Source organism: Ursus arctos, unplaced genomic scaffold (genome assembly GCF_023065955.2).
Source record: "Ursus arctos isolate Adak ecotype North America unplaced genomic scaffold, UrsArc2.0 scaffold_20, whole genome shotgun sequence".
NCBI classification, from domain to species: Eukaryota; Metazoa; Chordata; class Mammalia; order Carnivora; family Ursidae; genus Ursus; species Ursus arctos.
In genome coordinates this window covers 48,610,564-48,626,059 of record NW_026622875.1, presented here as the reverse complement: position 1 = coordinate 48,626,059, position 15,496 = coordinate 48,610,564, and the positions used below count along the sequence as shown (strand labels likewise).

Genomic DNA, 15,496 nt, shown 5'->3' with positions numbered 1-15,496 from the left:
CCCACTTCTGTCACTTGTCTGCTGTGCTTGAATTCATTCTCATGACAAGACCAAGAACTTTCAGCAATTCCTTTGGGTCTGGCTGGGTCAAGGCCCTAGGGCCTGAGGTCTCCCCAGTTCACCCAACAACAATACCAACGAGGGTTTGAAAAAAACCTAGGCTATCATAAAGTCAAGCAGTGGAAAATAGAAAGGCAACTTTTTTTTAAAAGCACAATTTTTAAAAATTTGTGCAATAAAAGAAATATAATTTTTGTATACCTTTTGGCTCTATAGTGAGCATTGTTAACCTGGTACAGGGAAAAGGTCTTTCAGAGTTACTGGAATAACTGGAGATAAAGATATTGTTGGGCAACATCTGGGCATTGCAATCATTATTGCCACCTGACAGATTCTGGCTATATTGCAGGGGCCAAAAGGGCCCAGAATTTATAAACATTCCTTTACACAGCAGTGCATACATTTCTCTCTCTCTCTCTCTCTCTCTCTGTGTGTGTGAAAATTCTTCTGATTAGCTTACCTTGAGTATAAAACCATGGCTCACAAGAGATGAGTTGCTCTGAATTAGAAGGACCCACACCAGTATCCTAATGCAGGGCTTGGTCTTGGGACCCTGAGATCATGACCTGAGCTGAAATCAAGAGTCAGACACTTAACCGGCTAAGCCACCCAGGCACCCTACTTCTGCTTTCTGTGGTTACCTCATTTCCAATAAGATTTTTGTAAAACGTTGCTAATTAAATCTTGTTTAACTATATGTAAATGTTGCATGAAGTTTTCTCAGGGCATTTGTCATTTGCTAGTTTATAGCAGTGATAATTTGGCATTGTTTCCATTAGTTTCAGGTTTATTTTTTCTTTACTTTTTTTGACATAAATGTTCAGATAAATGGACATTAAATATTATATGGGTGCTTTGTAAAGTCTTAAGTGTGTTGTATATTAACACTTCCCTAGACAATGCTGAAGAAGATGGTCAACAGCCATGTTGTAGAGTAATTAATGAAAGAAATGACTTTCTTGTGCTATGTCAAATGTTGAAATAATTGTTTATCTTTTTTAAAGATTTTATTTATTTATTTTAGACAGAGAGAGAGAGACAGAGAGAGAGAGCAAGCACAAGCAGGGAGAGGCAGAGGGACAAGCAGACTCCACACTGAGGGCAGAGCCTGATGTGGGGCTTGATTCCACAACCCTGAGATCATGACCTGAGCTGAAATCAATAGCCCAACTGACTGAACCGCCCAGGTGCCCCAATTGTGTTTATCTTAATAAAATTTGTGTTCTGGCATAATTTGTAATTTTAGAGCTTGGAAATGTATAAAATTATAAAATTTTTCCCATGGAGATTAATAGCATAATAGTTTAATTGACTCATAATAAATGGCCTGAAGGTTTTTTGTTTTTAAACACATTGCCCTCATAATAAGAGGAAGATGCTCTTGTTTAAAAGATCTTAAAAGAAGCAGCCTTGATGCAGGCTGGCTGGATCCAAGGACTCAATAGGGGTCCCACAGGCCCAGCCAGGAGGGTCCTTGGTTTTGCACAGGATGGAAATCAAACGCAAGCTGATAGAACTAAGAGCAGAGTTTGGATACAGACAGAGCGTCTGGGAGACTTGGAAAGGAAAGGGAAGGAAATTGTGTCTCATCTTTCCTTGGGACCTGGAGTTTTTATTGAGGACAATTGTCTGGTGTACCTGTCTTCTCAAGTAAAGTCCAGAAACAAAGTCTTAATGTGTAGGTGTCCTCCATAAGTTACCTATGCCCTGGAGCCAGGGGTCTAGATGAGTCATTGATCTTGGAAAACTTTCATGAAGACCTTGCTCTGTCCTTAGATATTATCTGTTGTATCGGAAGACTCCAATGAAATCATTAAATCCTTGAGCTTTACAAGGGGACATACATTATCTGTTCTATAACACCTGTGTAAGGCAGAGATGTAGGCTTAGCAAGAACAGAAGCAGGAAAAGGAGGGAAAAGCAGTTTTTCATGGGATCCTTTTAGTTTCCCTGTCTCGGCCTGATCTCAAATCCTTTTCCTGATTCCATGTAGCCTAGAGACTCTCCTTCCCCTACCCAGACAGAAATCTGGAAGTGTATTTTCCTGAACTGGTAGACCATAGATGTTTTTCAGGGACACCATGCAAAGCCGAGAGAACAGGAGTGAGCCACGCAGTTCTAGAAAACTGGGATTATCAAAGGATACATACTGAATCTCTAGTCTCCTCTCCCTGCTCAGCTTCTAGAATGTTCAATTCATTCTTCCTAATCTTGTAGAAGAGGGAGTGTAGCCGGGGCTCAAGGGCTCCTGGAATTCCAAAAAGACTAGGTTCAGCCATTCCCCACTGATGAAACCCTAAGGCAGAGAAATGAGCAGTGGTGAAACAAGAAAGGAATTTATTTCAATGAGTGGACTAATGTCTCAAAGACTGTCTTCAAAATGCCAAAAATACTTTCAGGTTTATGTAAGGAAAATGTGGGACAAAGTGGGTGGGTACATGCAGGTAGGCAGTGAAGGTTAAAAATGATCATTGTCTTGGAATCAATCACCGGTAGGGTCTCGCTGCCTCAGGGTAGTTCTTGTTGATTGAGGGGGTAGTTTTGGTTCTCATCATGGGGTACTTGGCCCTATGGATCATCTGCCTGAGCCAAGAGACTAGGTGGAAGGAAGAACCCAACTAAAAGTTTGGTGTTAGAATGGAGGCAGCCAAAGTCCTCTTTCAGGGGACAGTTCTTACATCGCACAGTAGTGCTTGGCTAATAGAAGTCATGTCTCTGAAGCTATTCTCAGGAGTATTAGAGCCCTCAAGGTAAAACAAGGCCTTCCCACATTGGCAACCTCCAAGAAGAGCTTCTTGGGATAGGGTGGAGACATTTGCTTGGCTTGAAAATATGTAATAAAAGCAAATCATGGTGGCTATCCCATTGGCAGTTCTAGCTGTGTAGTGTGGTGTCCTGACAAGTCTTTGACGATGGAGTGGTTCTGAAGGCTAGCAGAGGAGAAGCTATGTGAAACATTTAACTTAATAGGAAGGACCCAGTATTCACAGGGAAGGCTGCTGGGCCCTTAGCTAAAATCTGTTTCCAGGCTGGGCCTGGAACACATATCCAGGTATAGGGTGGGAAAAGGTCTAAGGCTGAATGTTAATAGCTCTTTCCCTAAACTGTGCCACATCTTGGAAGTCCCAGCAGCGCTTGTATCTTCACAAGCAAAAAACACAATTAGAACACAAAACAACCTGCTAGCACTCACTGTGTGCTAGGCACCACTGTAAATACTTTGCTAATCCATTAACTTATTTAATTATTAAACCTTAACAGCCCTTTGAGGGTGGTATCACTATTATACCCATTTAACAGGCAAGGAAACAGGCAAAGAAACTTGCTGCTGCTCACACAGCTAAGAAGTGGTACAGCCGGGTTTCTGGACCTATGTAGTCCATGCTCTCCACCAATATGCAGTTGGCTGTTGAAGTGATGCGCCCCACACTTCCCCACCCACCCCTGCAGCGCAGCCACAGAACCTAGGCAGCTTTGGCAGTCCCTTCAGGACCTGGAAGAGCAGCCAGGAGTGGCAAACGCCAGGGAACCCGGGGCGGCGATTCTCGGGATTGCAACCTTTCTATGGCCTGAGAGGGCCAGACGACATCCGCCGGAGGAGCTACCGAGAGAGGGCGCTGCAGGACCTGAGCCTAGAGCCCGCAACTCCCGTTCTCAGTCTCGGGGAATAAGGAGAGTGGCGGTAGCAGATGGGCTAGGGAACCACGGAGACGGGCACGTTTTCAGGTTCCTAGAGAGGAGGGGAAACGGCCCTACGTGCTTCCGGCGGAGCTAGTCCTAAGCTTTCCCGGGATCGTAGGTTCGCCGTCCTCCCACGCGTTCCCTGCGTCTGCGGAACGCGGCTTTAGCGGTCGCCTGGGCTCCGGGTCCGGCTAACGGGGTCACATCCCCACAGCGTTCTCCAGTACCCGGTTCCCCAATCCCTGTGCCTCTGGGGTGAGAGGCTTACCAGGACAGAGAGGGCGTCGGGCGGACAGACGGCATTTGCGAGGTGCCCGACAGTAGCAGCCCTACTCGAGCCTCTTTATTTTCTCTTCAGTCTCACCTCGAACCCCGACGGCGCTGTGTGAAGTGGGGACCCCAGCAATGCTCCAGATCACGTGGCGCCAGGTGAGCGAGCATCCTCTCTGCCTCCGTTGCACCTCTTACCGGCCCTCCCACCCTTAGCTGTCAAGAGAGAGCAGATGTCAGTCTGCATCCAGAGCCTGAGTTGTCCAGGTGCTACGGGACTCGGGCCCTTGGACTCAGCATCGGTAGAAACGAGACTGGACCCAAAATTTAAAGTCACAAGAAAGGCTTTATTGGGGCTCAAGCTCGAGCGCAGGGGAGCAGCACAAAGGAAAGAATCCCCAGGCTGACTCTCCGAAGAGAGGTCAAGGAGAATTTTTAAAAGATTCCTGGGTGGGAAGAGGGTGCTATCTAAGCAGGTAGAGGCGGGGATTTATTAGCATCTACACACTTAAAGGTCATGTTTCTTCATGCATCGCTTGAGTAATGAACTTGTTAAATCTCCACCCCTGCGCATGATTTAGTATTATAATGAGGGAAAAAGTCGTGAAAGTTTACCACTCGGGTGGGTCTTGGGGGAGACTGGTTTAGACCGGTCGGGGCTTGCTCCTTAGATGGTGCTTTGCTCTGCAAGCGAAGTGGTAATATCCAGTAGGGAGTTGTACAAGAAAAGCGTTAACAGTCAGCAGGCAGCGGGGAGTTTCACAGGTGCACATGGAACGTGTTCCCGAGGTTCTTGTTTCACAGGCTTGTGGCTTTCATTGTGCGGCTGTCACTATCAGGTGTTTTTGCGCAGGGGAGGAGGAGTTGAGAGGGATGGAGAGATGAGAATTACCAAACTAAGACATAATCAGATGGGAAGCCAAGTGTGGGGTATTGATTGGGGTGTATTTGCAGTCGAGGCTGAAGAGTAGAAATCTGCATCATCGCATATAGCTAAGACCCTATTCACCTCTGTCCACAAGATTGGAAAAGTCTTTCCTTAGATAAAGTAATTCTAGTTTTTTGTTTTTTTGGTGGATTCCAGTGGATTTGTTACGTAGACGTGCCATCTACAAATGAAATTTTACTTCTTTATTTCCTGCCTGGATACCTTTTATTTCCTTTTCTTGCCTAATGGCACTGGCTAGAACCTGCATTTAATGCTTTTTCTATGTTGGTTTAGAGGATTAAATGATTTTTCTGTTTTAGTTTCTTAATGTGAATTAACATTAATTTTTCAAATGTTCAACCAGCCTTGCACTCCTTGGATAAAAACCACTTAGTCATGATATCTTATTCTTTTACTATATTTTGGATTCTTTTTTGTTAAAAATTCGTTTAGAATTTTTGCATCTCTGTTTGTAAGGAGTATCAATCTGCAGTTTTCTTTTCTTGTCATGTGTTTGCCGCATTGAATGAGTTGGGAAGTATTCTGTCCTCCTCAATATTTTGGAAGAATTTGTGTAGAACTGATTACATTTTGTCCTTAAATGTTTGGTAGAACTCACCAGTGAAACCACTTAGGTGTGGAGTTTTCTTTCTGATAAGTTTTAGAATACAGTTTCAGTTCCTTTGGTAGGTATAGGGCTATTCTGTTTTTCCTTGAATGAGTGTTGGTAATTTGTCTCTTTCAAGAAATTTGTCTGTTTTATCTAAGTTGTAGACATTAATGGCATAAAGTTGTTCATAATGTTCCCTTATTATCCTTTTATTGTCTTCAGTGATGTGATGTTACCTTTTTTAGAACTAATATTGCTAATTTTATTCTTTTTTTTCTGATCTGACCAGAGATTTATAAGTTGCATTATCTTCAGTTTTTGCTTTTGCTGATTTCCTCTATTGTTTTTTGTCTGTTTTATGTCACTGATTTCCACTTGGGTCTTTATTTTGTTTGTTTCTACTTAGTTTGTGTTAAATTTCCTGTTCTTTTTCTAGATTCTAAAGGTGAGTCTGAGGTCACTGATTCAAGACCTTTTTTCCTTTTTAGATTTTGTAACACAGACATTTAATACTATAAATGTCTTCCTGAGTACTGCTTTAGCAGCATCCCTCCTTTTGGTACATTGTGTTTTCATTTTCCTTCAGTTCAAAACACTTCCTGCATTCTTTTCTGTTTTATTCTTTGATCTGTGTGTTATTTAGAAGTGTGTTATTTGGTTTATAAATATTTGGAAATTTTACATGTCTCTCTCTCTTACTTCTAATTTAATTCTGTTGTGGTTAGTGAACTTTCTTTGTATGGCTTCTTCTTTTATGGTCCAGAATGTGGTCTACTTTACGAAATGTTCCTTGAACACCTGAGAAGAATGTGTATTCTGCTGTTTTTGGGTGGAGTGTTCTGTTAATGTCCATTAAGTCAAGTTGGGAAATGGTATTATTCATGTGTGCTATATCCTTGTTGAGAAGGGTTACTGAAATATCCAGCCATAATTATGGATTTGTCTATTTCTCTTGCAGTTTTATCAGTTTTTGCTTCATGTATTTTAAAGCTCTGTTACTAACTGCATAAACACGTAGAATTGTTATATCTTCATGATGACCTAATCCCTTTATGGTTATAAATGACTTTCTTTATCTCTTAATATTCTTTGCTCTGGGGGTGCCTGGGTGGCTTAGTGGGTTAAAACTCTGACTTTGGCTCAGGTCATGATCTTGGGGTCCTGGGATCGAGCCCTGTGTTGAGCTCAGAGGAAAGTCTACTTGAGGATTCTCTCTCCTCCTCTCCCCCTATTCTCTCTCTGAAGTAAATCATCTTTAAAAACGTATATAAAAAATATTCTTTGCTCTGAAATCTACATTGCCTTGAATTAATATAGTCACTGCAGCTTTTTTTGACTAGTATATTTTTTACATCTTTTTGCTTTTAACTTATTCTTGTCTTTACATGTAAAAAGCATTTCTAAAGGCAGCATATAGTAGGCCCTTGCTTTTTAGAAAATCTAATCTGATAATGTTTACCTGTTGGGATGTTTAGATTATGTATATTTGGCATAATTATTGATATGGTTCGATTTAAGACTGTCATCTTCCTAATTGTTTTCTAATTGTCCTGTCTGTTCTTTGTTCTCTTTTCTCCTGATTTTCCACCTTCTTTAGGACTAATGGTATGTTTTATTCCATGTTTCCCTCTTTTTTGCCTATATATAAACTATAATTCTTTGTGTTACTGTTTTGGAGATTGTTCTGGGGTTTGTAGTTTGCATTTTTAGTTTATCACAGTCTACCTTCAATTACCTGTCCATTAGGCTTTTCGAGGTTCTCTCACAGCTCCCTGATGGCTCTGTTCTTTTTGCATTCAGTATTTTCCTCTGTTTCCTTTTGGTTAGTTTTTATTGCTGTGCCTTCAAGTTCACAAGTTGTTTTTTATTTTTCTGCAGTGTCGAATTTGCTGTCAATCCCATGAATTGTATTTTTCATCTCAGACATAGCAGTTTTCATATCTAGTAGTTTGATTTGGGTCTTTAAAAAAGTGTATCTTTGGGGTGCCAGGGTGGCTCGGGTGGTTAAGCGTCAGACTCTTGATTTCTGCTCAGGTTGTGATCTCAGGATTGTGGGATCCAGCTGCATTAAGATCCAGCCAAGTGTAGGGCTCCATGCTAAAGGGGGAGTCGGCTAGAGATTCTCTCCCTTTGCTCCTCCCCCCCAGCTCACACACGTGTGTACTTTCTCTCCCTCTCAAATAAATAAATAAATCTTTAAAATATATAAAATCTTCCTTGTCTCTCTTTAACTTTTGAGCATTTGGAATACATTTATAATAACTGCTTAATGTCTATCTCTGCTGATGCTAACATCTGTCAGTTCTGAGTTGGTTTTGATTTGTCTTATTATAGGTCACGTGTAGGCCTCTTTGAATGCCTAGTAATCTATGATTCAATGCCAAATACTATAAATTTTACCTTGTTTGATTCTAGATTTTTTTTTTGAAGATTTTATTTATTTATGTGACAGAGAGACAGCCAGCGAGAGAGGGAACACAGCAGGGGAGAGGGAGAGGAAGAAGTAGGCTCCCAGTCGAGGAGCCCGATGTGGGACTTGATCCCAGAACGCCAGGATCACGCCCTGAGCCGAAGGCAGACGCTTAACGACTGCACTACCCAGGCGCCCCTGATTCTAGATTTTTTATAGTCCCCAAAGTATTCTTTAAAAAAATGTTTTAAGATTTTATTTTATTATTTATTTATTTGGCACAGAGACGGCTAGTGAGAGAGGGAACACAAGAAGGGGGAGTGGGAGAGGAAGAAGCAGGCTCCCAGTGGAGCAGGGAGCCCGATGCAGGGCTCGAAGGCAGACGCTTAATGACTGAGCCACCCAGGTGCCCCTAAGATTTTATTTTTAAGTAATTTCTATACCCAATGTGGGGCTCGAACTTATAACCTCAAGATCAAGAGTTGCACACTCTTCTGACTGAGCCAGCCCCTCCCCCAAAATTCTTGAATCTTTTCTGGAATAAGGTTCAGTTACTTGGAAACAATTTGATCCTTTCTGGTCCTGATATTTATGATTTGCTAGTAGAATCTGGAGTGGTGCTCAGACTAGGAATAATTATTCTCCACTACTGTGGCAGGAGTTTCCTGAGAGCTCTGTCCAATGGCCTTTGAATTCTGAAATTTTCCAGTGTGGCTAGTGGAAATAGGCACTATTTCTGGCCCTGTGTGAATGCCAGGCATTGTACCCTTCAGTCCTTTCAGATGATCCTATCTCTGGCTTTGGGTGGTTCCACACACCTGTGCCCTGGTCATCTGTTGAATACTCTAAGGAACCCTCTGCAGATGATTGGGTTTGTTTCTCTGTGCAGCTCTCTTCTCTATGGTATTCTGTCCTGTAAACTCTGCTGTCTTGGTCTCCTCAGAATCTACCAGGGAATCTGCCGGGCTCTGCCTCATTTCCCCCTCCCTGTGTTGCAGCTTGGAAGCTCTTTCAAGGTAGTAGGTTTGGCTAGTCATATGCTCACCTCTTTATTTCCCATCCCTTGGGGATTATTTCCCTTTATTGTTGTCACCCAGTATCTGGTAACTGTTTTGTATAATTTGTCTTGTTTTGGTCCAGGCAGGATAAACCTGATTCCTTTCACTCCATCTGAATGAGAACCAGAAGTTTTCACTTAGCGTTTTTATTTTTTATTTTTTTAATTAATTTATTTGAGGGAGACAGTATCCCAAGCAGACTCCGCGCTGAGCGTGGAGTCTGATGCAGGGCCGATAGCATGACCCTGAAATCATGATCTGAGCTGAAATCAAGAGTCTGAGGCTTAACCAACTGAGCCACCCAGGCGCCACTTCACTCAGCATTTTTAAAAACAATTCCCCATTTACTTTCGCAATGTGGTCTCTTGCCATCTTGACTTCCCAGTCTTTGTGTGTGTGTGTGTGTTGTTTTTTCTGCTCTGAAAGCCTTTAGGATTTTTTTTTTTAATGTTCTCATTTTTCTGAGACTTCTCAATGATACGTCTTTGTGTAGGTATTTTTCATTTACTTCTCTAAGTACTTGTGGGTCCTCTCTCCTCCCTGGTGCTTTAAATAGATAGAATATTTTACCAAGTTTAAAAAGCAGAGCACACTTTAAAAATCCTGAGCTCATCCTTGGTTTTGTATGATGATCCTTTTTATTTGCTTCCCCCTCTGCCAGCAGTTAACAGTCCTCTTTCTCTGCTCTTCTAATGCAGTTACATTCATCCTTTCTGTCTTCTAAAGTTCTGTTAACACCCCTAGTCTGCTCTGACTCTTCTCTTGGGCCATTATGTTACTGTCACTTTAGTGGTATCAGGGAGGGAGTAGAGATCAGTACAAAAGTGAGGTGGGCTGTGTTTATACAGATGTTCCCTGTGGACGTACACAAAACCCAGGGAAAGGAGCCAGAGGGACCAACAGGCATGTAGAGCAGGGCCCAGCAGAGTCAACAGGGGAAGGAGGGACTCTCTGTGGGGATGACCACAAAGGGGTGCAGTGGGTCTTGGATTCTCCTGTTGATGAGAGTGATGCTAGCTGAGGGCTGGCCCCCGTGGGGAGTAGGGGCACTGGAGAACTGTCCTTGGCAATACCACCACACGCAGGTCTCTACCCCAATACTTAGCTCCTCTGCCTCCACACAGGGCTTGAGCAGGAACCTGTTGTTTCAGGAGCCAGTGACCTTTGAGGACGTGGCCGTGTACTTCACCCAGAATGAATGGGTTATCTTGGACCCTTCACAGAGGGCCCTGTACCGAGAGGTGATGCTGGAGAATTATGCAAATGTGGCTTCCCTGGGTAAGGACACTCTTCTCCCTGCTGTTGTCTGCCTCTGCCCTTTTTGCATCCTGGCTTTTTTCTTTCTTAGACATTGTGGCCTCTCTGATCACCCTCATGGGCAGTTGTTCCAAAGGCTGAGCTCCCCAGAGGCTACTGGGTGGGGAGAGTTTCGGGTTCCCAGGTTTTGCAATCCATTGTCCTGGGAGGGACTCTGCCCCATGCTTGGAGGGAAAGGAAGAGCTCTTGGGAGGTCAGCAGAGCCCTTTGCCTCTGTCATACAAGTTCTCTGAAGAAGATCTGGGACTCCCTGATGTGAGTGGGGGGTTATTCCAGGACTCTGCCCCAGTTTGTGGGAATTTTCTGTCCTCTAAGATAGCACAGGCTGACTTTTCTTCATTTTCCTCCCTGGCTCAAGAAAGGTACAGACAGCGAAGAGGGGACCTTGCTTCCCGATTCCCTTTACTTTTTGTTCCTGTTTCTTTCTCCTGGGCAGCTTTTCTATTCACCAGACCTGTTCTGGTCTCCCAGCTAGAGCGAGGGGAACTGCCATGGGGCCTGGAACTCTGGGAACCTGCGGGCAGGGAAGCCCTCAGAGGCGTCTGTCCAGGTGAGCACGAGAACCTACCAGCTGCCTTTTTTGCTTAGCCTGCTTTCCTATTTTCACGTTTCAATGTGTGTGAAGTGTTTCTTCTCTTATAAGACTGTTTTCTTTCCTCTGGAATCATTACACGTGATTCTGCTTTATGGTGAGACTTCCTCAAATGAGGAAGGACCAGTCTCTTCCAGGAAAGGGATGGCTGTAAGATTTCTCTGCATGTTCATCTTTGCCTCTCCACCTCACCACCTGCTAAGGGACACCATCTGACTGAGCCAGCAGCTCTTTTGAGCCCCGTCTTGTGGAAAGTTTATTTTCCCACCAGTTTGTTTTTGCAGAGATGAGGATGTCAACCACCTTAGAAGGAAAACAGGCTTCTGGGGCCTATCTGGCCATCCGCATATTCACAGAGTATGTTATTTCTATGGGAATTTTTTTAAAGTAAACTCTATGCCCAGTGTAGGGCTTGAACTCACAATCCTGAGAGCAAGAGTTGCATGCTCTACCGACTGAGCCAGCCAGGCTCCCCTCTCTGGGAAACTGAATTATGAGTTCCCAAACACTGACTTAAATAAAAATAAAAATAAAATAAAATTTTTATAATTTAAAAAATTATTTAAAAATAAAAAAAAATTCATTTTTGTAATGGACATTTTCACACAGAGGCAGACGCCAGCACAACACACCCCATGATTCCCTTGCCTCAACAGCCACCTGAAGCCTGTCATCTTTGCCCTACAGATGCTTAAAAAAACTGATTTTAACAGCTGAACTTTGGAAACAAAACTTATTATAAAAGAATGGTGAATGGCTTCCTCATTTTGAAAGGTATTGATAGGAGAATTAAAAATAACAACATAGTGTATTTTTTTTGCCTTTGTTACTCTGTTTCACCCCTGCTCTACCTGTAAAATTTCATGTGCTTTTCAGACTCTTTGCAGAGAATGTCTATAAATAATGCGTAACTCCCCCCCCCACCCCCACACCCCAGCCTTATGCTAAAGTTCTGCCTTTCTGGATATGATCCAGCTAGCTGGGTAAAAAGCATTTTTAAACAGTTTGCTTGTACACACATGAGGTTGCCCTGGCCCAGTGCTGAAGATGATATTAGCCTGCAAAAGGCCTTAATAGGAGAGGGAAAATGGCCTTAGGTTTTCTCTATTTCACATTCCTCCTGTCATATTAAATTATATACGCAGCTTGTGCGGCACTTTAGGAAAAGCACTAGAGTCATTACCAGGTCCTCCCTGAGGCTTATGTCCGTTCTTGGAAGGGTTCTTCACACGTGCAGTGAGTGCTCTTCTATTTTAGAAGCCTCCATGTCTTCCCCTTTCCTTAGCTGCGGTGGCGTTAGCCCCCCATTGTCCCCTTAGACACAGCGTAGGAGGCTGCTGCTTTACTAGCGTCAGCTTGATGACAGAGACCCTTCCCTTTTCAAAGATTATGACATGGATAATATTGTAAAAAATAAGCAGCTTTTAAGGAATCAGTTGTGGGACCCTTTGTAGTTTGAGCTGCTTGACCTGCCCCTTCTTCAGTCTGGTGGGTGGCCTTCCTCTGACCTTGGGGTCTCTAGTCATCACTTTTCCATACCTTCTTATCCTACCCATTCACTTGGGAGAAAGCAGTTGGTCTTCCCGCCCTAGCAGGTAAAAGTCTTCGCTGCTTTTCAGTCTTTACACTCTTTATGCGAATGCCTCCCGGCCTTGCTTGCCTCCCACCCATAGTGTCTTCATTTCACTTGTGGGGCTCTGCTGTGTGGTGGTCTTTGGCAGCCATTTTGTGTCCCTATAGGAAAATAGCCACATAGGGCAGATTAGAACTGCTTGATCCTTTTTCCCCTTCAGCACTATCAGAGGCTGACACTTGTGTGTTTTTTTGTTTTTTTTCTGTGATATCAGGGGGTGAGACCAGAGCTGAGAAGGAAGAATCAGCTCAAAAGGAACACATTTCTCAAGAAACAGAGTCCCACAGACGGACATTAGGAGGGCTGGGGAATGTTCCCCAGTGCCTGGACTTCGGGAGCAGCCTCGAGCAGCAGCATGGGCACTGGATAGCTAACACCAAGTCAAAGAGGAGAGATTTCACAGATGGGCCAGCCAGCCATCGCGAGGACTGCGCTGTCGGGAGTGGGCAGCAATGTGAGAAATCTGGGGAAAATACTAGTGTCAGCACACAACTCAGTACGGATCAGACAGTTCCTAGTGATCAGATATCCTATGAATGTAGAAAATGTGGCAGATATTTTAGTCGAATGGCGGATTTTCAGGGATGTCACACTGGTGAAAGGTCTTTCAAATGCAAAGAATGTGGAAAAGCCTTCAGATACAACTCATTACTTATTCGACATCAGGTAATTCACACTGGAAAGAAACCATTTAAATGTAAAGAATGTGGGAAAGGTTTAAGTTCCGACACGGCCTTGATTCAGCATCAGAGAATCCACACTGGAGAGAAGCCCTATGAATGTAAGGAGTGCGGCAAGGCCTTCATTAGCAGTTCTGTTTTCCTCCAGCACCAGAGGTTCCACACTGGGGAGAAACTCTATGAATGTAATGAATGTTGGAAAACTTTCAGTTGTAGCTCAAGCTTTATCGTCCATCAGCGAGTGCACACTGGGGAGAAACACTACGAATGTAAGGAGTGTGGGAAACGGTTAAGCTCCCCCACGGCCTTGACTCAGCATCAGCGCATTCACACTGGGGAGAAACCTTTTGAATGTAAGGAGTGTGGGAAGGCCTTCAGTCAGAAAATCACCCTGGTCCAGCATGAGCGAGTTCACACCGGTGAGAAACCCTATGAGTGTGAGGTGTGTGGGAAAACCTTCAGCTGGTGTGGGCGATTCACTCTGCATCGGAAACTACACACACAGAAGATACCTGTGCAGGAGTAGGTTTGTCTGCAGCTGGGCATGCCGTGCATCCTTGTTTCTCCCCACTCGTGTTCTTTGCCAGTGCACTCTTTACAGTTAGAAAAGAAGAACAAACCCCCAAACGCAAATGTACAAGGAAATGTAACTAGCTGGTACTCTGGAGTTTGTGGTGTCCCTGAGTGCCCTGCAAGATGGATGAGGGATGTGTGGGAGGACCTGCATCAGAGAACACTACTGAATTCTCAAAACTCCAGGCTTTAAGAGGAGAGCATAAAAATGATCTAGAGAAAACAAAAGATCAGGAATAAGAATGCTTTGGATTTCATAACAGCAGTCTTAAAAGATAGAGGACAATGGTGTATTCCTTCAAAATCCTAAGGGAAAATAAGTTCCACCCAGAATTCAGTACCCTCAAGTGTGAGTTTAGTATACACTTTTAGATTTTGAACCTTTATCTCCCATGCATCCATTCTCAGGTGTGCAATACTACACAAGGGGTCAACCAGGAAAGAAAAAGATACGTGGACACACTATCACAATCTATATTAGGAGTTTCCTAAACTCAGAAACAGAGGGCTCTTGTCCATGTGGAGCCATCTGTATTTTGGACAACATTCCTAGTAGGCTGCAAGTTTTCAGAGACCTACCTCAGGTGCAGTGCCCACCCACACTACTTACTCTTACTTATCATTGCTCAGTTGTAGTCTGTGCCTTTGCAAAAGTTGGGGTGTATATGCCCTTTGAGTCAAATGCAAGGCCCTATTTATCATAAATTCATCCATCTCATTGCTCTTCCAAGTGACCTCACAGCAGGAAGCATTTCCTTGCAACTTCATTTAGTTCTATCTTATGGAAGAAGTGTTCGTTATTTTCTGTTACAGTGGAGACAAGGGCAGATAGCAATGTGTTCTGTTTTAGCATCCCTCTTTTGCAAGCTGCTTTACTTTGCCCATTGCAGGAAGCAGAGTAGTGGATAATAATACAGAGCCAGGCAGACTTCGGTATGAGCCCAGCCGTGTTATCTTGGTTAAGTTACAGACCCTACTAATTTCCTTATCTGTAAAATCTGGATGACGGTCTACCTCATAGATTTGTGTTGAGGATTAACTGCATCAATACACGTAGGAATGCTTAGAACAAGGACTAGAACCTAATAAAAGTGTTATTTATTATAATACCATTGCTGAGTGTCGACTTATGTATACACCAGTGAAACAGTCACCACAGTCAAGATCATAAACAGAGCCACACCCCCCAAACATTGCTTATGCCCCTTGGTAATCCCTGTCTTACAGCTTTGCATAGCAACTGCTGATCTGCTGTCACTTTGGATGAGTTTTCCTTTTCTGGGATTTTATATAAATATCCCATCATATGTACTTTTCTTTTTGGTCTGGTGTCTTTCAGCATAAATTATTTTGAAATTTACCTATCTTGCATATTCACGATCAGTGGTTTTTTGTTTTTTTGTTTTTTTTTGGCTGAGTAGTATTCCATTATGGAAATAACCAAAATTTGTCCATTCATCTCTTGATGGCCATTTAGGCTGTTTCCAGTTTCGGTTATTACAAATAAAGCTGCTATGAACATTTGTGTTTAAATCTTTGTAATGATGTATGCTTTTATTTCTCTTGGGTAAATAAGAGAAGTGGAATGCCTGGGTCATAAGGTAGGTATATATTTACAGTTTTAAAAAAGATTTTATTAAAAGAGGGAGAAAGAGTGCGTGCCAGCACAGGAGCTGGGGTGGGG

At 43.2% G+C, this 15,496-nt stretch overlaps 1 protein-coding gene across 4 annotated transcripts; it reads left to right on the top strand.

Annotated features, from left to right (window-relative positions):
* The first annotated feature begins 3,814 nt into the window (after positions 1–3,814).
* On the top strand, positions 3,815–15,345 carry ZNF620 (zinc finger protein 620). Of its 4 annotated transcripts, none has more exons than XM_026496783.3 (5): positions 3,815–3,996; positions 4,100–4,170; positions 10,169–10,295; positions 10,771–10,884; positions 12,774–15,345. In XM_026496783.3, the coding sequence occupies exons 2-5, from the start codon at positions 4,147–4,149 to the stop codon at positions 13,763–13,765; spliced, it is 1,257 nt and encodes a 418-aa protein (XP_026352568.1). In that variant the 5' UTR covers positions 3,815–3,996; positions 4,100–4,146; the 3' UTR covers positions 13,766–15,345. The 4 variants fall into 4 exon arrangements, with proteins under 4 accessions (XP_026352568.1, XP_048072175.1, XP_044239251.1 ...); XM_048216218.2 differs by having other exon boundaries at positions 3,833–3,996; positions 10,142–10,295; XM_044383316.3 differs by lacking the exon at positions 10,771–10,884 and having other exon boundaries at positions 3,833–4,170.
* Positions 15,346–15,496: the final 151 nt, after the last annotated feature.

Bases quoted from the DNA above. Each gene is read 5' to 3' on its own strand.
- ZNF620 (XM_048216218.2), top strand. From the start codon at position 4,147: ATGCTCCAGATCACGTGGCGCCAG. The intron at 10,296-10,770 runs GTAAGGACACTC...TCTCCTGGGCAG, and splicing joins TGCAAATGTGGCTTCCCTGG to CTTTTCTATTCACCAGACCT. The intron at 10,885-12,773 runs GTGAGCACGAGA...CTGTGATATCAG, and splicing joins CCTCAGAGGCGTCTGTCCAG to GGGGTGAGACCAGAGCTGAG.